This window comes from Mirounga angustirostris, unplaced genomic scaffold (assembly GCF_029215605.1).
Source record: "Mirounga angustirostris isolate CCGP_5_RB_7025 unplaced genomic scaffold, mMirAng1.0.hap1 SCAF_5, whole genome shotgun sequence".
In the NCBI taxonomy this organism is placed as follows: domain Eukaryota; kingdom Metazoa; phylum Chordata; class Mammalia; order Carnivora; family Phocidae; genus Mirounga; species Mirounga angustirostris.
The window spans coordinates 51213669-51237797 of record NW_026991713.1 but is presented as its reverse complement, the minus strand read 5'-3'; the positions used below and the strand labels follow the sequence as shown (position 1 = coordinate 51237797).

The window sequence follows — 24129 nt, the reverse complement described above, 5'->3', positions numbered from 1 at the left end:
ATTCCATACAACCTGCTTAAGCTGCCCTATTTGTAAATGGATTATTTCCTGAGATTAGTGGCTTAATAAAAAGGCAGAATATAGGATGAGAGGCTACTGGTTTGACTGAACTTGTGACCACAGCCAAACACTTTGACAGGATCTGGACCAAAATCATAAACAAAGGTCTGCCAAACTAAGGGCCTTACCGGGTCTCCCACATCATACCCTCCTAGAAGTCCATCATCAAATGGCTGGCCCAGGGCCCATTATCTCATTTGTAATCAACTGGGGCACTTTAGAGAAACCATCCTCAAAGGTCCTTCCTCAGTGTCCCCAAGAAGAGCTCCCACATGGGCCATTCCCAAAACTGGGCTCCAAGGGACCCTCCAGTAAACTGCTATCAGTAACACCCTAAACATCCAAGGGGAAAAAAAATTGATCAAGTACTTTGCTAAGTTCTAGTAGATACCAGGGCTACACTTTCTACTTTAAGATTTTTTTTTTTATTTATTTGAGAGAGAGAGAACACAAGCAGAAGGAGCGGGAGAAGCAGACTCCCCACCGAGCAGGGAGCCCGATGCGGGGCTGGATCCCACATGACCTGTGCCAAAGGCAGACGCTTAAATGACTGAGCCACTCAGGTGCCCCTAAACTCCACTCTCATAGGACAACAAATCCCTTAGAGTGAAAAGAAGGTTTATATACCAGGGATGTCTAATAAAGTTCAGATAGAATTTCTTTGAATTAGCAATAATCATGCCTCGGATAAACCTCAATTGGCTACGATACTGCCACTGTGCAAAGCTGTTCAGATAGAATTTCTATCTTGACCAGTACAAATGACTTTGGGACCTTCTACTAAAAAGCTGCCTTTTTTGCTCTGTGATACAGCCCCAATTTATTAGGAATAGATCTCCTTTCTAAATTAAAGGGGCTAATAAATTTTGCTTCTAATGTGACCTCACCTTAGAATTTCCTGACCAACCTGAACCTGATCTTATAATCTTTATGATTGTTTTTTGATACAGATGAGGAAGAATTCCAACAGAAATCCTCTTAAATGAGATGCCTGAAAAATCTGTGGGCCACTTCTAATTCTGGACAGACAGGACTAAACCTTCTCCTGTATTGCCCTACTATCCATTAAGGCACGAGGCCATACAAGGCCTCACACCTTGTGCAGGGGTTAATCATTCCCTGTTCTAGCCCCTGCAGCATGCATAATTTGCCAGTCTGGAAACATAATGGGAGGGGATGGCAACTTGTCCAGGACCTGAGAGCTATTAACGATTTATTCCCTATTTCCCAGTTGTTCCAAACCCAAACACCCTTTTGTCACAAGTTCTACCAGACTCAAATGGTTCACTGTTGTTGACTTGTTCAGCCTTTTCCAGCATCTATGTGGACTTCAACAGCTAATATCAATTTCTTCTACTTGGAATAGTCAATAATATACCGGACAATCAGACCTCAAGGATTCATCGAGGTCCCTTATTATCCCCATGTACTCCACCAAGATTTCATTACCCTCCAGTTCCCTGGGAAATCAGTTCTTTTACAATATGCATACCTTCTCTTTCTATGCTGTTACCAAAGAGGTGTCCATAAAGGATTCCATTTACTTGCGGTAGCAGTTTGCTGAAAAGGGATATAAAGTCTCTGAGGAAAAAAATCACAATTCTTTCTAGACACTGTTGATTACCCAGGTCATAATTAAGCACTGAAGGAATCCAGTTATTTGGAAAAAGGATTAAGCTGAGCACAGCTTTGTGGATTTCTAACTTAGCTAGCTATTACACATTATGGGTTTCTAAATTTTCTCTGTTGGCTTCCCCACTTTATGAATTTACTAAAATTCCAGTCCCTGAACCCCTTGCATGGGAAGATAAACATGAGCAGACCTTTTTAAGACAAAAATAAGCACCAGAAGATTCACCTGCCCTAGAGTTACCAAACCCAACCCTTTCACCTCATTTGTGCATGAAAGAGATAACCAAGCAGTGGAAATGCTCCTGCAAGAATACGGCAATAAACATAGGCCTGTTACTGCCTATGTTACTGGATTCCACTGCTAGAGCCTGTTCCAGCCGCCATAAGGCTGCAGCTATAGAAACCTCAGTGAATTTAACGTTAGGAAATGACATTTCTTTGTAAACTCCAAACACAGCTTCAAGTCTTCTCAATTCAGAATTGACCCAACACTTTTGCAGGCAGACTAACTCCTTTGTGCTCTTTCTGCTCCTGCCACCTCATCTGCATCTAAATGTCTGACCTATCAGGTCTGCAATCTTGGAAAAACAATTTTTGTTCCCAGAGGCCTCAAACCTCCTCCTTCTGGCCCTGAACAACTGCAAATGGACTTCATTCAGTTGCTACCTTGTATGGGTTATCCCTATGTTCTTGTATGCATGCCTTCCAGATAGATTGAAGCCTTTCCCTGCTGCAAGGCTGATGCCCTTGCAGTAGCAAAGAGACTGTTAGAAAACATGTTTTCCACTTGCGGTATCACCTTCTGTAAATTCCAGTGATTGAGGCACCCATCTCACTGGGCAAATCATACAAGCCTTAACGAAAGCCTTGCAAACCTCTTTAAATGATCACTGTGCCGATCACCCTTGATTATATCAGGCAAGGTTGAGAGAACTAATGGGATCTTCAAACTCTAAACCTCCAAATCAAATTGATGAGGCCGAGAAGCAGGTGACTTCAAAGTAGACTGCTTCCCTCTGGATCAAGATTTCATACTTTAACTGAACATGAAAACTCTTTTTCCTTCTCCTTCTTTCCTTTATTCTGGTCTTGCCCTGAAAAGGTAACAGCCTCGATCTGTTATCTCCCGGGCCAGTGCTTAGTAACCTTTCAGACTGCTGGATTTGTCATCAAAGACTCTGATCTATCCAAGAGGCTAGAGATCCCCTGGTCTTCCCTGTGCCCAATTTCTCTTCTCTTCCCAATTACTACAATGTTACTACCTCCCCCCTCGCCCTTTAAAAAGCTTTTTTTTACCAAGTTCAACTCTTACGGCTAGAACATCCTGTGCCTTTTTACCTTTCTCCATTTATAACTGCTGTGTGCCCAATCAGACACAAATATCTACATAAATCTTGGTACACGTGCACCCCCATTTTCTCATGATTCACTCAAAGATCTCACCAGCAGCACACATCTTTGCAAGGCATTCAGAGCGACCCCACTGCAAGTTAGGAGATTTTCTTCCCATCTGTGCTGAAAACCTAACTGACCCCTGGCTTGAACGGGTAAATGCAGTAAACTCTGTGAACAATTCCATTAATAGGACCACTTTAATGGAGATGGTCTGCACCCTGACAGGGTTTGTCTTTATGGTTCTCACTCTCCTTGGGCCTCTTAATGCCTAGACAGCTGGCACATAGCTGGGCAATGTCTTGGGTCATCTAGCTGTGCCCCTTACTTTCCAGAACGAACTATGATACCTCACTGGTTGATTCCCTTGGATTTATACATCAAGTTAGAAAGAAATTACCAGGAGACATTCATGACACAGGAATCACCTGCTTTTGCAGGGGCATACTTCTCTGGCTCTCAGTTAATATAAGTTAGAGTATGATTAGAAACCTTAACTCAAAGATACTGCAGAATCCATTGCTAAGACAACAGCTGTTCAACAAAGATCCTTAGACTCTCTGGCCAAAGTTGTTATTGTTAATAGAAGAGCCCCTGGTTATATTTTGGCTGAACAGGAGACGTCTGAGCTATGGCCAACATCAACTGCTACTGCTGGATTAACACTTCTGGAGAAGCTGAAACTCAGTTGTGTAAGATTACTGAAAAGCCACTTGGCTCAAAAAGGTGACTCCTTCAGCGGGGTCTTTGATTTTGACTGGTCTGGGTCTTGCGGACTCCAAACATTGGAATTATCCTGTTCATAATCATAATCTTCCTGGTGTTCTCTAAAAAGCTTTAAATGTGTGTTCACAGCCACTAACCGTCAAATGACCTCCCTGAACTGGAATGTCATAAAAGGAATGCAGAGAATGACTGACTTAAAGATTCTGAACCTGAAGTCGGGGCCTGTGACTATCATAGAGATTAAGCAAAAGACGTCATGACCTATGAATACCACACAAAAGATGGACAAAAGCTGCGAGAACTAAAGAGCAGAAGTTGAGAGTAACACTAATGCCTTAAATTCTTATCACATCTCTCAGTTAAGATGACAGTCTGATCAAAAGGGGGTAAACTGTTAAAAAAGAGACAACAGGCCCAAAATGGAGTCACCTGTGCTGAACCCCATGCTGGCAAACCAAGACTTAATACCTAATGACAGTTGCAACCCCCATCCCTCTCTACCCCCCTTAACCTGGATCAGTCAACCTGTAATTATCTGGTCAGTATTAGGTAATCTGCCCATTGGGCCCTTCCATTCCACTTAGGAGGGCAGCCTTACCTGAAACAATGCATTCTTTGTTAATAATTTTTTTTCTGCCCCATTTCTGCCTTTAAAAACCTTTGATTTTTTACAGCTTGGTGGAGCTCCTTTCTATTACCAGATGAGATGCTGCCCAAATAATGAATCACTGAATGAAGCCCATTTGATTTTTAAATTTACTCAGTTGGATTTTTAACAGTAGTCTACCAGCAATACCCGGGAGCTCGTTAGAAATGCACAATCTCAGGCCCTACTCTATCCTTAATGAGCCATGGTCTGCATTTTAATAAGATCCACTGGTGATTCATATGCACAGTAAAATGTGAGAAGCAACTCTGAAACAATGGTTCTCAAGGTGCTCCCCCAGCAGCATTAGCATCGTGTGAGTCCTTACTGCAAATGCAAATTCTTAATTCCTAGTTGGGGTGGGAAACCTCCTAGCTTGAAATAGGACTGTCCTAAACCCTGTGTAAATGCTAGTCTGAGAACTGCTGCACTAAGGATGTAAGTGGACCCACATAACCTGATGTGCACAGTGGGAATGAGGGATAGCCTGTACAAGGCCTCGGAATGCCACAGCTGCCTGGAAAGGGGGATGCAGAGACAGGAATGCATTTTCTAACCCACTATTCTATAATGAACCCTGAACAATCCCATGCAGGTCAAGGGCTCAGAAATCTAAGTCACAAAGTTTTCTCAAACTTTGCTACATAATAAAATCACTAGGGGAGCTTTAAAAATCCCAAGGGCCAGGTTATATCCCATGTCAATCAGCATGGTCAGGAAGGCTCATTAAACATTTTCTGTCAAAGGCCAGACAGTAAATATTTAGAGTTTATGGTTATATAGTCTCTGCTGCAACTACTCAATTTTGCTGTTGTACCAGGAAGGTAGGCCTAGCCAATATATACATGGAAGAGTGTGACTGTATTCTACTAGAACACTATTTACAAAAATGGGGGTGGGCTAAATTTGTCCCACAGGGGTTGCCAGCCTCTGGTCTCTAGCAGCACTATCCATAACTTTCTGATTGAAATGTTCTGTATCTGTGCTATGCAATACAATGGCTTCTGGGGTGCCTGGGTGGCTCAGTCGGTTAAGCGTCTGCCTTGGGCTCAGGTCATGATGCCGGGGTCTAGGAGTCAAGCCCTGCATCGGGCTCCCTGCTCAGCGGGGAGTCTGCTTCTCCCTCTCACCCGGCTTGTGCGTGTGGTCTAATAAATAAAATTAAAAAAAAAAATACAATGGCATCTGAGCACTGGCTATCTGGCTAGCGACACGGAGGACCTGAATTTTTCATTTTAGTCTGGGTTACCTAAATAGCTACACGTGGCTAGCAGATACTTAGGGCAGAGCTAGAGCTGGAACAGCACGAACTACTCTGCAACCATAAACACCAGTAATTTCACTAGAGTAGTATCCAAAACAAAACAGGAACTAGGGAAAGAGCTGAGTCCTGGTGGCACTTCCACGACTGTGCAGAGAAATAAAGTACCATCGACCCTCGAACAACACAGGGGTTAAGGGCACCGACACCCTACCTGGTTGAAAATCCGAGTAGAACTTCGGACTCTCCAAAAACTTAATTACTGCCAGCCTACTGCCGACTAAAAGCCTTACTGACAACATAGCCGATTAACACGTCTTGTGTATGTATTATATACTGGATTCCTACAATAAAGTATGCTAGAGAAAAGAAAATGTTAAAAAAAAAAAAATCACGAGGGAGAGAAAACATTTATAGCACTGTATTTCTCACACCGTAAGTTTGTCGTCTGTTTACAAGATGATCTGTCTTTCCTACCTACATTACCATCTCACGTGATACAACACACTGTACATGTTATACATATTACCAACACTAGACATCAAAAATGAAAAAACATGAAAAAGAAATTCATGTTTATTTACAGGTATAACGATTCATGCACTGGTAACAAAGCAGCAGTACCTTTGCTTTATGGTAACCTAGTGTGGCTGACACAGCTGCTTCATTCACGGTAGCCTAGCTTAATGAACGGTTATAAAATTTTTAGGGCAAAAAAACCCTTATGGCAGACAATGGTATGTCATATTCATAACACAGCACTGGAAACATTGTTACATTACAAACTCTTACCGGCGATGCTAGGCTGATACTCAGTTTCTCCCATTATGAGAGACAGAGTGCATGGTAATGTAATTCTTGGAAAGCAAAGACAGTAAGCAAACTAACATGTTACTAATTTTATATTAAATACCACTCACCTTCTGCCTATGTAAGGATAGGCTACCCATGTCCATCAAGTCTCGTACACAATGTTCTACACGGTGAATACTTGGGTGATGCTGCTGACACAGTTCTTAGATTTTTGCACAAGGACACAAACCTACACAATGTAAATTTATTATCTGTGGCGTGGGGACTGTTCACCCTTAAGTGGACCATCGTAAACGTCTTCATCCTAGCCATCTTTTTGTTGAATGGGCTGAGGAGGAGGAAGAGGAGGGGTGGTCTTGCTGTCTCAGGGGTGGCCAAGGTGGAAGGGGAGGCAGGCACACTAAGTGTAACTTTACACAATACATCACAATTTTGGTCTTTTTTGCCTTTCATTTCTCTAAAAATGTTTCCATATGGTACCAATCCTTCTTCCACTGATTGATTTAGCTTCAGTGCCTATATCATAGAAGGGTCCATGTCATTAAAGAAGTCAAAAGCAGTCTTGAATAACCCTTCTGCCAGATTGATGTCAATTCTCCAAGATCCAGATCTTGAAACCCTTCAACACTCCCCCCTCCCCACTTTTCGCTATATCCATAATCTCTTTTACCATTTCCTCTATTATAAATCTTGTGAAGGTAGGCACATCTGGACACAGTTTTCTCCAGCAGGAATTTATTGTTTTGGCCGTGATGGCTTTTTCTATAACAACATCTTCAATGGTGTAATCTTTCCAGACTTTCATGATATTCTATCAGGGTTCTCTTCCATAGTGTTGACAGTCCTTTCCATAGAGTACTGTGTGTAGTGAGCCTTAAAGGTCTTTATGACCCCTCATTTAGAAACTGAATTAGACACACTGTGTTTCGGGGCAAGTAAACCACTTTGATGCCTTCAGTGTTGAACTCATGGGGTTCCGGGTGGCCATCCTCATTGTCCAATATCAAAAGAATTTTAAAAGGCAGTCCCTTATTGGCAAGGTACTTTCTCCTGACTTCAGGAACAAAACATCGATGGAACCCATCCAGAAAAAGGGTCCTCACTATCTAGGTCTTCTTATACAACCAAAAGACTGGTAGCTGGTATTTATCTTTTCCCTTCAAGGCTCAGGAGTCCTGATCATAAATCCAACTGCACAAAACAGTAGGAGTTAGCCTATAGCTTCCTGCCTTAAATCTTGGTTTTTGCTTCTCTTCCTTACTAATAAATGTCCTTTGTGGCATTTTTCTCCACAATAGGGAACTTCTACCTGTACTAAAAACCTGTTCAGATAAATATTCTCAATGATTTTTAAGATCTTATTTATTTGAGAGAGAACACGAGCAGGGTGTGGAGGTGTGGGTGGGGAAGGGCAGAGGGAAAGGGAGAAGCAGACTCCCTGCTGAGCAGGGAGCCTGATGCAGGGCTTGATCCCAGGAACCTGAGATCATGACCTGAGCCGAAGGCAGACGCTTAACCAACTGAGCCACCCAGGCGCCCCTCAATGATTTTCTTAATGGCATCTGGGAACTTCTGTTGCCTCTTGGTCAACGGAACCTACTTCTTCTGTTACACTGACATTTTTTAAGCCAAATCTCTTTCTAAAATTATCAAACCATCCTTTGTTGGCATTAAATTCTCCAGCTTTAGATCCTTCATCTTCCTTTTGCTTTAAGTTGTCATATAATGACTTTGCTTTTACTTAATCATATTAGAGTCTACAGCTGTGCCTTTCTTACAGCAATCCTGCACCTACACAAAGCTACATTTTCAATAAAAGATAAAAAAGTATTTTGCAAAAAGTGTAAGGTTTTCACACCTGGCTTCATGAATTTCCTTTTCTTTTTTCCATAGTGGTCTTTATGCTAGATAAATTGATCTTGAAATGGTGGGCAACCGGAGCTGCAGACCTCAATCTACGGTACATATATCAAGCAATTCAACTTTTTCTTATAATGTCGTAACTTTTCTCAGCTTCTTGGGAGCATTTCCAGCTTCCCTAGTGGCACTTTGCATGGGTCCCAAGGCTTATGGTATTGCATGAAACACAATGAAAAATACACAAGAACTGGAAGAGATCACTTTTTACGGTGATACCCAATTTACTGGAGAGACAAGCTGTTCATGCAGAGATGATTAGCATCACATGGCATTTTAAGCAGATAAGATACTTAAGCTCACTGTAACAGCAAATGGAGGTGGGTAGGCAATTATACAGTAATACAGTATGTACCGCAGTTAATTTTATGCAGTTATGATTTAATACTACATCATTATATTTCTCTCGACTAAATGGTGCCATGTATATTCTGTGTAAGTTTTGATTAACTTTTTACAATAGATTTGTATATATTTTATGGTAATAAGTAATAAAATAGAATCTACATATATTTTATGCATTCATGACATACCTAGCTTTTTCTTATTTTCTTTAGTACTTCTAGGCTACATGGTTCATTTGCTAGTTTTTAAAAATTGTTGCAAATCTCCAAAAAATTTTCCAATGTTTATAAAAAAAAAACCAACTCTGCATGTAAGTGGACCCACACAATTCACACCCATGTTGTTCAAGGATCAACTGTATACTCTGCATAGTAATTTCACCCCCACAATGAAGATTTTTTTTCCTAACTAGAAATAAATAAGGTACATACTATATAGAGTTTGTGGGAGAACGTTAAAAGATGTAAATTTTCCTCTTACTGATCTATAGATTCAATGCAATTCCAACCAAAAATCCAACATGAATTTTCAGTTAATCTTTTTTTTTTTTTTTAAAGATTTTATTTATTTATTTGAGAGAGAGAATGAGAGAGAGAGAGCAGGAGAGGGGGGAGGGTCAGAGGGAGAAGCAGACTCCCTGCAGAGTAGGGAGCCTGATGCGGGACTCGATCCTGGGACTCCAGGATCATGACCTGAGCCGAAGGCAGTTGCTTAACCAACTGAGCCACCCAGGCGCCCAAATTTTCAGTTAATCTTAAAAGCTGTTTTTAAAGTTTGTATGGAAGAGTGGTAGCTAGGGTCCCCACAAGGGCAGAGAGGTTTGCCTTTACAAAGATTTAATTATACAGCTTTATAACAAGACAAAATGCTACTAGTGTCTTGTCAGATCTGCGGAACAGAAAAGACAACTGAGTATATATAAAGGAAAAAAAAAAGAAATTGGATCCCTGACTCCTACTGTACCAGATAATCAATTCTAGGTACATCAAGGACTTTCATGTAAGAGGCAGAAGTACAAAACTTTTCCAAGAAAACCTAGGAGAATTGTGTTTTGATCCAAGGTTCAGAAGCAATTTTATAAGCAAGATACAAAGAATACTAACCATAAAAGAAATGATTTATACATTTAACACCTGGGTTCTCATATCTCCTATGTAGAGAAAAGACAAGTCACAAACAGGGAGAACATGATGGGCGAAAAGCGGTATTTCACAAGGGAAGCAACATAAAAGGCAATCTCCGAAGAAGATACACAAATGTCCAATAAACACACAAGATGTTCAACATCGTTAGCCATCAGGGAAATGTGTATCAAAACCACAATAAGATACCACCTCATACCCACTACAATGTAATAAAAAGCCAGCTAACAGCAAGTGCTGGAAAGGATGTGGATAATTTTGAACCCTTGTACACTGCTGATGGGAATATATAAAATGGTGCAGTTACTTTAGAAACAATCTCGCAGTTCCTCAAAAGATTAAAGAGAAGTCACCATACATCCCAGCAATTCTATTCCTAGGTGTACAGGTATGTACCCAAGAGAACTGAGAACATTTGTCCACACAAACACTTGTACACAGGATGTCCACAGCTGCATTATTCGTAATAGCCAAAAAGGGAAAACAACCTACCAACTGAGGAATGGATAAACAAATGTAGAATACCCACACAATGGAATACTATTTGGTAATAAAAAGGAATGAAATACTGATACATGTGACAAAGCGGATATTTCTGAAAACTTTACACTCAGTGTAAGAAGCCAGTCACAAGAGGCCACTTTGCATGATTCTATGTATACAAAATGTCCACAATAGACAAATCTATAGCACTAGAAAGTAGATCAGTGCTTGCCTGGTGCTGGGAGAGGGAGCAATGGGGGAGAGACTGCTGGTGGATCTAGGGTTTCTTTTTGGGGTGATGAAAAGATTCTAAATTTAGATTATGGTATGGTGGCACAACTGTGATATACCAAAAACTACTGAACTATAAACTTTAAATTAATGAATTGTATGAATTAAGTGAATTAAACTGTTAAAAATGATTTATTTCATTAATAAATGAGGAAATGCACAGTAGGACCAAATATAATTTTGGTCTTTTCTATCTACTAGATGGACAAAAATTAAGTTGTCTGATGGTTTCTTATAGAACAAAAGGAATTCTCATACATTGCTGGTGGGAATGTAAATTGACCATTTTATAAAAATAACTTGGTAATATTTGTAGAAATTACAACGTGCAGTTCCTGTATTGGTATATACACAGGTTCACTGGAAGACATGTATAAATATGCTCTAACAGCACTGTTCCTTTTTTTTTTTTTTTTAAAGATTTTATTTGAGAGTGAGAAAGAGAGGGCACGACCAGGGGGGAAGGTGAGAGGGAGAAGCAGACTCCCTGCTGAGCAGGGAGCTTGATGTGGGACTTGATCCCAGGACTCCAAGATCATGACCTGAGCTGAAGGCTGACGCTTAATCAACTGAGCCACCCAGGTGCCCAACAGCACTGTTCCTAAAACAAAACTAGCACAACAGAAAGGTCTATCGACTAATAAGAAAACAGATAATTAAGTTTTGATGCATACAATGGAGTATCAGGCATCTGTGAACAACATGTATCAGTTTGGGAAAAATACTGAATTGAAAAAGTCCCAGATTACATTATTATTATTTTTTTTTGAGTGCAAAAAAAGTATCAAAACTAAGGTACCTTGTTTAAGGATACGTACATGACAATTACTAAAAAATAAAATCCAGAGAATGATAATCATGAAATTCAGGAATATGATCACTCCTATGGGGCAGGCAAGGGATAGATGGGTAGGATGGGAAGGGGCATATAGGTAGATGCACCAGTACTGGGAATATTTGAGTTCTTAAATGGGATGATGAGTTCCTGGGTATTTCTTGTGTTTTATAACTTACGTGAGTGACATGTATTCTCTTGTATGAAGCACATACTACCTAATAATAAATTGTAACACATTCAGACAAATCAATGATTAATAGTCACCTATAATGAGTTACCATAAATGGCTAACACATTTTAATACTGATCCTTCCAATTTAATATTGATTGTTCCACAGATCCTTAGCTCTGTGCAGTGCCAGACACACAGTAGGTACTCAAATACTCCCTGAGTTAATTTTTTTTCTTTAGAATAAATTCCCAGATGGAACCACTTAATATGTATTTTCTATTTTTTTTAAAGATTTTATTATTTTTTTTTAAAGATTTATTTTTTTAGAGAAAGAGCAGGGTGAGGGGCAGAGGGAGAGAGAGAATCCTGAAGCAGACTCCCCACTAAGGAGGGAGCCCCAAGTGGGGGCTCGATCCCAGGACCCTGAGATCATGACCTGAGCTGAAATCAAGAGCCGGTTGCTTAACGAACTGAACCACCCAGGTGCCCTTAAGTTTTTATTTATTTATTTTTTTCCCCTTTCCTTTCCTATTTATTTATTTATTTATTTGAGACAGAGAGAATGAGAGAGCCAGAGAGCACATGAGAGGGGGGAGGGTCAGAGGGAGAAGCAGACTCCCTGCCGAGCAGGGAGCCCGATGCGGGACTCGATCCCGGGACTCCAGGATCATGACCTGAGCCAAAGGCAGTCGCTTAACCAACTGAGCCACCCAGGCGCCCAAGTTTTTATTTTTAACTAACCTCTACACCCAGCATGGAGCTTGAACTCACAACCTCTAAATCAAGAGTCACATCTTCTACTGACTGAGCCAGTAAGGTGTGCCTTAAGGTATGTATTCTGAAGTGAAAGGTCTTGTCAAATTAGCCTCTTGACAGCTCATACTGACAACACTTTTATGAATCAGTCTGAGTAGTTTTCATTTTTCAGACTTCTGCAAATACTTGGGTATAAATCTTTTTAATCTTTGCCAGTTCTGTAGGCAATAAAGGCCTCCTTCAGTTAAGCATTTCTTTGATCAGTACTGGAGCAATCTTTTTTGCATTTACTGTGGCCATTTCTAATTCCTCCATGAGTTGATTAGTTCCCTTCTTTTGCCCATTTTTCTACTGGGATACTAATCTTTGCTTTCTAGGAACTCATCTATTTTGATCAAGAACTCATCTATTATGACCAAGAACCCTTTTTCATATATGTTGCAAATATTTTCCCAATTTGTCATCTGTCCTCACTTTGTTTATGATGGGCTTTTGGGAGGGGGAGAAAGGAAGAAGGGAGGATACAGATCTGTTTATAAGTGGTCCAATCAGTCTTTTAGAAGACTCCTTCCCACCACAGAGAAGAGAAAAATTCTATTCTCTGTTCCTCAAATTTCACAGTTTAAGATTTAAATTTTAATTCTAAATTTGTACAACCTGGAATTTATTTCAGAGTATTGGCTCAGGCCTGATTGAGGGCTTTATACTCACCAAAATGGGCAATAAAGACATCCCATCCATCTGTGTCTTATTTGGGTTATATCCAGCAATATCCAAAATAGTAGGACCCAAGTCAATGTTGGCAACGAGCATCTAGGAGAATGAGAAAAAAAAAACAAGCAATCTAGAACACAGCTGGTCTGGTTTTCCTTTTCTATCTATAATAAAACTCTTCCCCTACCCCACCCATGAGACAAACAGCATTTGTTGTTATTATCTTTTGTACAGCCCAGACTTACTGAGGTCTTACTGATTCATTGATTCATTTAACTACAATAATTCAAAAAACAAAACATAAAGGTTTATGAGATTTGTAATACATGCCCCTGGGAAGTTATGTATCTATTCAACCCATACTGTTACTGATCAAAAAACATTTTTCGAAACTTCTTTGGGACTGCCCCAAGTCTGAAGAATCATGAGAAACTGTTGGGCTAATTATTTTATACAAAGCGTTTACAACTTGTATTTCTACAGTTCACTACATTTCATTTCAAATGGACTCCTGACATGCTTCTTACCAAGGAAGATATTAGCCCTTTTTGTAGTTTCTCAAAGTGATAACGCTACTAAAAAATGTTTGCAATAGGGAGGTGAAGGAGGGGGATTAAAAAAAATTTGTTTGCAACAGGCTATGGAGACTGCAGAAAACTCATTCCAACAGTGCATCGATAAAAGTTTCCTTAAAGAGCACAAAACTAAGATGTGATAAATAAACACTCTAGGAATTAAGGTTACTGTCCTGCATTTATACCTTGCCTTATTTCTTTGGTTTATTAGACTATTTTCCTTCTGTATACAAATCCTTTAGGACCTAAACAGCGTAGTCCCATAGAAATATAATGGGACCACGTATGTAATTTAAGATTGTCTAGTGACCACATTAAAGTAAATAGAAAAAGGGGAAGAAATTCATTGTATATATTTTATTTAACTTGATATATCAAAAATAGTACTATTTCAAATGTGCAATATAAAAAATTTAATGAGATTTTATCTTTTATTTTTTAACCAAGTCTGAAATCTGTAACACATCTCAGTTTGGACTACCCCATGTTTTGGCTCAACAGGCGCAGTGGCTGGTGGCCACTGTAGGCCTACATAGGGCCGAAGCATACACCTAAAGTCACTTAAATCACAGGCTAGGAAAAGCTTTCAGAGTGGTGAAGACAATCCACCAGGGAAACCAGGGGAACTAATGTTTACCGAGCACCTATTCTGTGCCAGCCCTTATAGTTTATCCTCTGTTAATCCTCACCACGACCCTAGGATGCAGTATTTCCCCTGTTTTACAGATGAGGAAGTGAAAGAGAAGTAATCGAAACAAAATCAACAGCTGGTAACTTGAAAAGCTACCATTTACTGAAAGGAAATAAAAGTCTTCAGGATTGTTGAGAAAACTGAGAGCAAAGGCCAAAGGGGGATGAAAAAAATAAAACCTAACACAGGAACTTGTCATTTAAAAACAAAACCAAAAGTACAGACATAAAAGGCAAGAAAACATCTTCAGAGCATTGTTCCTCAGGGGCCAGGTTTCCTGGCAGCTATGATGGCTCTTGTAGGGCAGAGTGATATACTTATCTTGGCTCTGAATCAATTAGTTTAACGCTGAGCTGTCAGAAATTACCATTCAATGGTAAGCCACTCACGGGAAAGGGAATCCTTTCTTTACTTTTATACTTAAGTGATAAGAGTTAGAGAACTAGATTCTAATTCTTTTTTTTTTTTTTACAGATTTATTTATTTATTTATTTATTTGACAGAGAGAGACAGACACACACACAGCAAGAGAGGGAACACAAGCAGGGGGAGTGGGAGAGGGAGAAGCAGCCTTCCCGATGAGCAGGGAGCCCGATGCGGGGCTCGTTCCCAGGACCCTGGGAACATGACCTGAGCCAAAGGCAGATGCTTAATGACTGAGCCACCCAGGCACCCCTAGATTCTAATTCTAGATTCAAGAATTAGAATGGATACTATGGGCCCATGATCATAATGACTTCTATAAACACTAACAATTCAAGTCCTAAAATGGTACTGCTTCTATCGTTAAGTATAAAAGTTACTGAGGAAAAACCCCACAAAAACAATGTCGGGGTGCCTCAGTTGTTAAGCGTCTCCCTTCAGCTTAGGTCATGATCCCAGGATCCTGGGATCGGGCCCCACATCGGGCTCCCTGCTCAGCAGGAAGCTTGCTTCTCCCTTTCCCACTCCCCCTGCTTGTGTTCCCTCTCTCTTTGTGTCTCTCTGTGTCAAATAAATAAATCTTAAAAAAAAAACCCAAAACCAAAAAACAATGTCTCTAGGGATTATGCAAGACCCAGTGTAAGAGATATCTTCCCTAATTCCAAGTCTCGCAGGCAGACTGAGCCACTCTGAATACAGTCAACAAGAGTGGGTATGAATATGGAAGAGATCATGGCAGGAAAAAAGAGATAAGCAGAAACATAACCTCCAGAATTGGATCAAGGCCAAAAGACCCTGACGTGTGACTGAAATACCTTCAGTCATGTCTAGAACATGAAGTAAAGCCAAATCCACAGATACTTGTCCAAAGCAGTTTTATAAGAAAAGAAAAGTAAACACCAAAATAATAAAACCCACAGAGATATAAAATGGACTGCCTGTTTCATCAGGAATTGCCTTAAGAGCCATCAGCTATATGATGGGAGGCTCTCTCAAATGGCAGTCTCTTCTATGGGGAGAAAGGTCTGTAAGTTTCAGTACAAATCAAAAGTCACTAAGATTTGTCCCAAGTATCATAGACATCATCTCAGGACTCTGTTCCCAGCTATCTACAATAATTCCATTTTTCCCTAAAAAATAATGGACAAATTCTCTTCCCTTCTAGGCTTTGGTTTGACTAAGAGATAAAGAATCTCAAAATCAGCATACTATGTCAGAAGATGGGAGACTTCTAGTGGATATGGGGTATGAGTGAAGAATCCAACAGAGAATTCTACCTGTCTCTGGTTTTTACAAACAAGAAATAGAATGGATACTATAGGCCCATGATCATAATGACTTCTAGAAACACTAGCAATTCAGGTTCCTAAAATGGTATTGCTTTTATCACTAAGTATAAACTTAAAGATTCACTTATGGATTGGAACTGAAAAGCACTGACAAGAACAGAAGTAAATTATTTCATAAATCACAGCCTCACAGTTTGGGAATATTCTTAGGATTTACGTATATAGATATTCTGATCAAATAAAAGCCCTTAGAAAATTCTGGGGCATGAATTCAAAGGATATCATGCCTTGGAGCTGCTTATTTTTTAGCTCTAGAAGAATGACAGAGCTACAGAATTACAGAGAAAAAATAAGACAGCTCTCTGGAGGATACATCGGGTTTCCAAATGGACATTTAAACCCTGATATTACAGGATTCATGTAGGGTTATCAAAGGAAAGACCGCAAGCACACCAGAGAGCACCCCAAATCCATGCAGTGAAAAGCAATGAACTATTGCATAAGAAAGCAGAGGACTCCCCACATCTTGGGCTACTTCATCTGGATTTACCCCTCAGCCCCATCTTCCCTATAAGGAAGAAGCCAGGGTGTCACTGAGTTAAACTTGAGAATTTTCCACTTACCATTCTCCCAATTTCACACAGGGAAACAAGGCCTATTTGGCCAGTCTTAAAGCCAATATGTTGTCTTCTTGACCCCCCAGTTCAGTTCTATTTCTCCTGGATCATGCTGTGTCATTTTTTTCCCCATTAACCTTTTCCTTTCTTAAAACCCTTTTGAAGAATTTCTACCACCAAATCTAAAGCTAGATTAACTTCCAGCCAGGAGAGAAAACCTCAAGAAGCCAGTCTTTGGCATCCACACATATCACCTGCTTCTGCTCTCCAACAGCTACCACAAAGCTAAGCCCACTGGTCAAACGTGCCCTGTTTGGGCCATCAGCTTTTGACAGCTCAGCTTATTATGCCCAACTCATAACCCTGTGCCACTCACACAGGACACCTGGCACCAAGACAACTATGTTGCCAACACATGATGAATCGCCCACCATCTCTGACATTCTTTGTGCTAGGTGGAGGCTGAGCATTTCATACTTCTCACACTACATCTGTCAGCACAGCAATGCAACACACACACACACACGATTTTAAGAACAGACAGTTAATTTTCAGTCCTGGTTCTGCCACTTACGGCAGAACCGTAATAACATGTGACCCTGATAATAACCATTCAAGCAACATGGATGTCCCCCAGTGTGTGTTAAGGGCTGGGTATTCTAAGCTTAGACAGTGCCTTTCTTCTAGGAACTCCTCAAGGAAAAAAAACCAGTAGGGTGTGGTGAGTGTGAGGGCAGCTAGGCACATGGGAAGGGCACCTACCCCAAGTAGGGGCGGGGGTTTGTAGTGACTCTCCAGACAGAAGCCCCAAACCGAAGCTCTAAAGGACAATTAGTGAGGTGCAAGGGGCATAAGCGGGGCATTCCAAACAGAAGGAGCAATCAGCCATACAAACACAAGGCAGTGAGAGAGATGGTGCACTTAGAAGTGAAAGTAGTTCAGTACAGCTCCCATTCTGTCCCCTGAACAAGCCCAGCTCATTCTCAGATGTGTGCTTTCACATTTACTGTTCTGCTCAGAATGCCCTCCCACAGATCTCTGCAGGACTAAATCCTTTTCAACACCCAGGTCGCTGCTCAAATGCCTCAGAAGCTTTCACTGACAACTATAGCTGAAGGATCTGGCTCTCTGGACACTGTGAGTTAAGAACCAATCTTCCCTGACTGCTCAGTGCTGTGTATCCAAGCCTGCTAGCACAAGAAGATACTTAAATATTTTCTGAGCTATACAGTAATGGTTAAGTATAGACTCTGGAGCCAGACTCTGGTTTTTTATAGCTACATTATCTTGGGCAAGCCATTTAACTTCTATACCTCAGTTCCCTCACCTGTGAAATGGGTATAACACTATCTATATCTCATAAGGCTGTGACAGTTAAATGAATTGATATAGCTAATACACTTAGAATAGCACCTGTCACACACTAAGCAGTCATTAAGCGATAGATACTATTGTTGAAATGGTTTCCTAGGAATCAGGTTTCATTTAGACTGCTCAGAGAAGGTGAACTTTTCTGATTTTAGTATTTAGATGCCACTGTTCACTTGAAGATAAAAGGAACAGTTTGATGGGTAGCTGGCTGACACATTCCATTCTGTTCTCATTCAGCCTCCTTCCCCACGCTGGTTAGAAGTGGCCCTAGTAGCCCTGCTCCTTGGAAATGCATACAGCTGCCAATCTGTTCTCCTGAGTCAACTCCCAACACCAAGATCAAGAAAACGCTTTTAAGACTAAGTGAAATAAGTCAATCAGAGAAAGACAATTATCATATGATCTCACTGATATGTGGAATTTAAGAAACAAGGCAGAGGATCATAGGGGAAGACAGAAAAAAATGAAACAGGACAAAACCAGAGAGGGAGACAAACCATAAGAGACTCTTAACCTCAGGAAACAAACTGAGGGTTGCTGGAGGGGAGGTGGGTGGGGGGATGGGGTGGCTGGGTGATGGACACTGGGGAGGGTATGTGTTGTAATGAGCACCAGGTATTAAATAAGACTGATGAATCACAGACCTGTACCCCTGAAACAAATAATACATTGTAAAAGTAAAAAATTCAAATAAATAAAGTTTTTAAAAAAAGACTTAATGGTCCTCCAAACTCACCTATCTCCTTTGAAAGGAGACCATTTACAGGGTATTGAATTTGTAGTGGGAAGTGATTGGCTTTAGGAATGTAGGTGTTAAGAAAAAAAGAAAACTCAAAAGAAATTATGAAGGCCATTTTACCTTTCTGAAAGAATTTCAACATAATTCCATCATGAGCATTACAAAAAGAAGTGAATTACAGACACTTAAACATTAAACCCCCAAATTAGACTAAAGTACCTAGTATACCCAGAAAGTCTGGCCCATTTTCCAATTTTAGCTTAAATGATGTATTTGCTCATTTTCTTTTGTCTCACAGAGCTGGGACTGAAACTGTGTTATTAGAGAAAAGAAGACATAACCAGTAGAGCTTATCAATTCTTATCTTCCAAGCATTAGACCAAAGTGTTTTGGATCAGAGTGCCCCCAATCTCCAGGAACAAAGTGCCTCAGTATTAGGTACCCAGTTTGAAAAAGATACTGAAACCAAATGGAAATGGCAACAAAGGAAAGTGGTACATTATGATAGTTCTAGGAGAGAGAATCAGTAAAACAGAAATGCTTTAGTGAGGAAGAGTCCCACAGAAAGAGGGACGAAATCCTCAGAAGACATGCTTTCTATAGCTTTATACTCAGTGAGGTCAGACCCGCAGCAGCTATCAGTTGGGAGGTCAGAAATGCAGAATCAGAATCTCTATCTGCATTTTAACAAGGTCCCCAGGGCGATCAGCCAGAGGAGCTCTGATCTACTGGATAGTGGGTCCCAAACTGGGCTGCCTCAGAATTATCTGTGAGCTGCAGAAAAAAAAGCAGAGGCTGGGTCTCTATTCTAGTCCAAGTGAGTCCATTAGAACCATTCTGGATGTTGAACCTTTCACAATTTCAGAAGGTGATGCTGATGAGAACCCTGGTGGAAAGTCACTGCTCCAGGACAAAGTAAAGATTTACAGTCTTCAAGGACAAATAAAAGATACTCATACTGATAGGATATGTATATATCCGGGGGGGGGGGAATACAGTTAATAAAAGGTGCCCAGGAGTTAAAAAAATAAAAGTAAAAAAGAGAATCACCATCTCCAAGGCTTATTAATACACTTACAAGATCTTAAGCCGATCAGACTTCATCCTCGTAGGAAGAGAAATCTAATCAGTCTCCTCTTCAGAGAAGCAGCCTTCTTTCCTCAGGCAAGTGCTACCTGTAAACATCATCAGTTTCTCAGGCACCTACCTTGCTTGTCTGATTTGGTTTGATCCCAGGTCCTCGAACCAGCAGTGGAACTTTGATATCAAACTCATACAGCTGTCTTTTGTCTATTGGCAAAGAAAACTGTCCTGAAAACAAAATACAGAGGGTAAAGATGGAACCAGGAGCCAGGACAGAAGTGTCACTCACACATTCACTCAATCGACAGTAAGAATGAAAACAACTCTGTTCTACTGTTTATGGGGCTTTAATGGAAAGTTTACAACTGCTTGGGTCTCTTATTACTACAAGGCAGGAAATGAGTTAATCTTTATTTTTCTATTTTTTTTTTAAAGATTTTATTCATTTATTTGAGAGAGAGAGAGCATGTGAGTGAGAGCACAAGCAGGGGGAGCTGCAGAGGGAGAGGGAGAAGCAGGCTCCCCACTGAGCAGGGAGCCCGATGTGGGGCTCGATCCCAGGACCCCGGGATCATGACCTGAGCCGAAGGCAGATGCTTAACCAACTGAGCCACCGAGGCACCCCATGAGTTCATCTTTAAACAAAAGACTAGGGAGACTCCTTGGTCTAAGATAGGACAAATTCAGCAAAAACAGACTGGAAAGTACTGAAACACAAATACATCATTTATGTATGATACTCAACCTGACTACAATTGAATGAGGTTGCTCTAAAAACTGTAAATAAAGGGACAAAAACATTTATTTGGCCTTTCCTGAATAAACTGCATTTCAAGATAACTAAACAGTTGAGTTCTTCTCTAAGGAATTCCAACTAATAAATGCAAAAGGAAGGACAGGGTTATGAAGTCATCATTTTGCCATTTTTGAGAGAATAGTGGATTAAAAAAGCAACAATCATCAATGGAAGCTTCGGCCACAAAAGGTTCATAGGACAGGCCCAGGCTGACACCCCATGAGCCATCGATTAATAGCAGCATCGATCAAGTGGGTCAACCAGACACCACCATGAAGCATGAAGTGATGTAACAGGAAGTACTATCATTATCACCAAGGAAGCATTTTCGTTGAAAATGTCCATTTCTATTAAGACTCTAGATCTAACTACCAATCTGTAGAAAATGCTGACTACAGAAACACAAGTTAAAGCATCACAAGAATGCAATTAGCCAAACCCAGAATGTGAGATATTCTAAAGAACAACAACAATAAAAACTCTTCCCAATAAATCAGTGGCAATAACCAGCCTCAGGGCACATAATAAATACAGACAGCATGTGGACTTTGTCTAGGCCCTGATACATAATAAAGTAGTCAGATGCACAATGTAGTGTTGATGTACAGGATCACAATATCTGAAGTTTCTTCAAAACCCTCTAAGCTAAATAAAGACAAACATGGGGAAGGTAGGAAAAATTCGAAAGACTGGCCACATGTAGCTGAAAACTGAAGCTGGAAATGGAGGTCATTTTATTAGTCTCTACTTTGAGTGTTTAAAAACATTCACAACAAAACATTAAATGCCTCATCAATCTGCTCCTATGCAAGCAAGCCTCAGGTTAGTAGTTTTCAAGTTTATGAAATTGATAGCTGGGGAAAGAAGACATTCATTTTTAAGAAAATCCAAGTGGAAAAAAGGAAAGTCAAGGATATGGGGTTGACTCATACATAGTTTTGAAAAGACAAAACATAAAACAAAACCACAAATATCCACACACAAACACACACACAAAATCAATAAAACATCTCACAATTTCACAAGAAAGGGGTTTTCCCCCAAGACAACCTTCTCTTGGTCTTTCTGTATAAAATCTCTTACCCCAATCTCTAAGGTCTACTTGCCCTTTAAATCTAGTTCAGTTTTGGGGGGCCTGGGTGGCTCAGTCGGTTAAGCGCCTGCCCGGGGCTCAGGACATGATCTCAGGGTCTTGGGACGGAGCCCCGCATGGGGCTCCCTGCTCCCCAGGGAGTCTGCTTCTCCCTCTCCTTCTACCACTCTCCCTGCTTGTGCTCCCTCCTTCCCCCTCTCTAATAAATAAAATCTTTAAAAAAAATAAATCTAGTTCAGTTTCTTACCTTTTTCCTAAAGCCTGCCTCCAACCTAGCAAGCTCACTCTCTGCTCCCAACTCCTAGTACATCATGTAATTTGGCACATGAAATAACAAATAACGAAACCTGGTCTCTCCACGTGCGAATGAGTTGACCCTCCAACCAGAGGGGTCTTGAGGGCAGCACCCTCCCCCCCTGGCCTATCCATTGCCACAACAGGCCTAGAGCTCCCTGCTAGTGCTGCTGACTGGGTGAAAAAGGAAAAGCACCTCATCAAGGCCACGGGAACACCCCAGTCTGCCCTTACCTGTGTGATAGCCATTGTCTGAAGTATAAAAGATGTACGTGTTGTTAAGTTCCCCATTGAACTCTAATCTCTTGACCAGTTTCTCCACAAGGTCATCAACTGACAGTAAAGTTTGCCACCTGGATGTACACAGAGAGTGACAACGGGATTTCAGAAACAATGGCTGAAGGAATGCTATCTTGCCAAAAAAGCAGAAGTCCAAAACAAAACCACCCAAAGCCCCCAAACCACGCTCCCCAAAAGCTCAAATCCCAAACTTCCTTTCCTCAGACCACTCACTGAAAAAAAAAAAAAAAAAAGATTAGAAAATCCCAGAACACAATTAGTTCATTATAAATTTAACTGTTCCCAAAGAAATAAACGAGGCTTTTAATAACCAGTTAGTTTTATTAACACTGGTGATGAGAGCAGAAACAACTGGAAGGGAAAGCCGTCAATTCAGTACTGGTGAGCACAGATTAATTCAGATAGACCCATGCCACAACAACGTTTAAGGGTCTAAACTAGGGGTTGGCAAGCTATAGCGATGGGCCAGTTTGCCCACTGTTTTTATTTTTAAATTGTGATAAAAAACACACAACATAAAATTTACCATCTTAACAAATTTTAAGGGTACAAGCAATAGCATTAAGTATATTCACATAGTGAAGCAGATCTCCAGAAGCTTTTCTTCTTGCAAATCTGAAACTCTGTACCCATTAAACAACTCACTATTTTTATATAAAGTTTTACGGGAACACAGTTGTACTCATTCATTCACATATTGCCTAGTTTTACTCCAACAGCAAAGCTGGGCAACTGTGATAAAGACTGTCTGGCCTGATAGGCTATATTTACTCTCTGGCCCTTTACAGAAAAAGTTTGCTAGCCCCTGGTATAATCTAAATACATCTTAAGAGACTGTAATGAATTTTTAAGAACTGAGTTAAAGAAATTCCTTGAAATTTCAAATAGCAATGGCAAATATTCTGCTCTAGTCTAAACCCTTGGGTCTTATGCAAATATTGGGCCTGAGCTCTCACAAAGTGACCTTTTCTTCAGACATAGGGAAAAAAAAAATTTTTTTTTTAACCAAATGGCTCCAGCTTGCAATTATGTTTTAAAAAGTCATAAAAATGAACTGTTTTATTAGTTTTATTAGTCCTGAGGTCCAAAGACCATCTCCTACACCTTCTGGGGCAGCAGACCCCCCAATCAAAGAGTCTCTCCCACCAACTCACTACCTTCTGATTTTGTCTCAAAGATAACCATATTGTGCAGCCCCCTGTTCACGGGCTGATTTGGAGGGTCCTCAAAGACAACCCCGATTGAGAAAGTAGCAGCTCTTACCTTTTCCGAAATGCATTATCTAAAAACTGTATTGAAGAATTAGTCATTGGGGTCTTGGCTTGCCTAATTAACCAGTGTTTATTCTAAAATTTAAAAGAAAAAAAAAATGTTAGCACCAAGTCACTACAATCAAATAAACTACTAGAGTATATAATGAAAAGGAGCATTTTATACTTCAGCAAAAAGGAACTTACCGGAGCATTTAAGGAACTTAAGATTTCCTCTCCCCTGCCCCATGTACTCCTAAAAACACTTTCTACAGATTATCACTCGTTCTTTAGCTTCTTCCCAGTAGCTCCGAAGGCCTGGGCTCCTTGTTAGCAGCATTAATCAGCATTCCAAGAGATTTAGTGAAAGATTTTGGGAAACTACTGGTTAAAAGGAGACAATCTATAACACCTAGTCTA

General features: G+C 40.4%; 1 protein-coding gene and 1 non-coding gene across 3 annotated transcripts in view; both read right to left on the bottom strand.

Moving 5' to 3' along the window:
* The window catches only part of GNS (glucosamine (N-acetyl)-6-sulfatase), a 55387-nt gene that overhangs the window by 16720 nt on the left and 14538 nt on the right, over positions 1-24129 (bottom strand). For both annotated transcript variants that reach the window (XR_010411476.1, XM_045873041.3), the window contains exons 7-10: positions 23723-23805; positions 22394-22512; positions 20101-20204; positions 13186-13287 (exon numbers count right to left, since the gene is read on the bottom strand). Coding sequence is in view for 1 of the 2 variants with exons in the window: in XM_045873041.3 (XP_045728997.1) it covers positions 13186-13287; positions 20101-20204; positions 22394-22512; positions 23723-23805 (408 nt within the window). In the remaining variant the exon portion in view is untranslated. The remainder of the gene's footprint in view (positions 1-13185; positions 13288-20100; positions 20205-22393; positions 22513-23722; positions 23806-24129) is intronic.
* LOC123845042 (U4 spliceosomal RNA) lies at positions 641-788 on the bottom strand. The gene has a single exon (XR_008506175.1). It is a non-coding gene; the product is annotated as a U4 spliceosomal RNA (small nuclear RNA).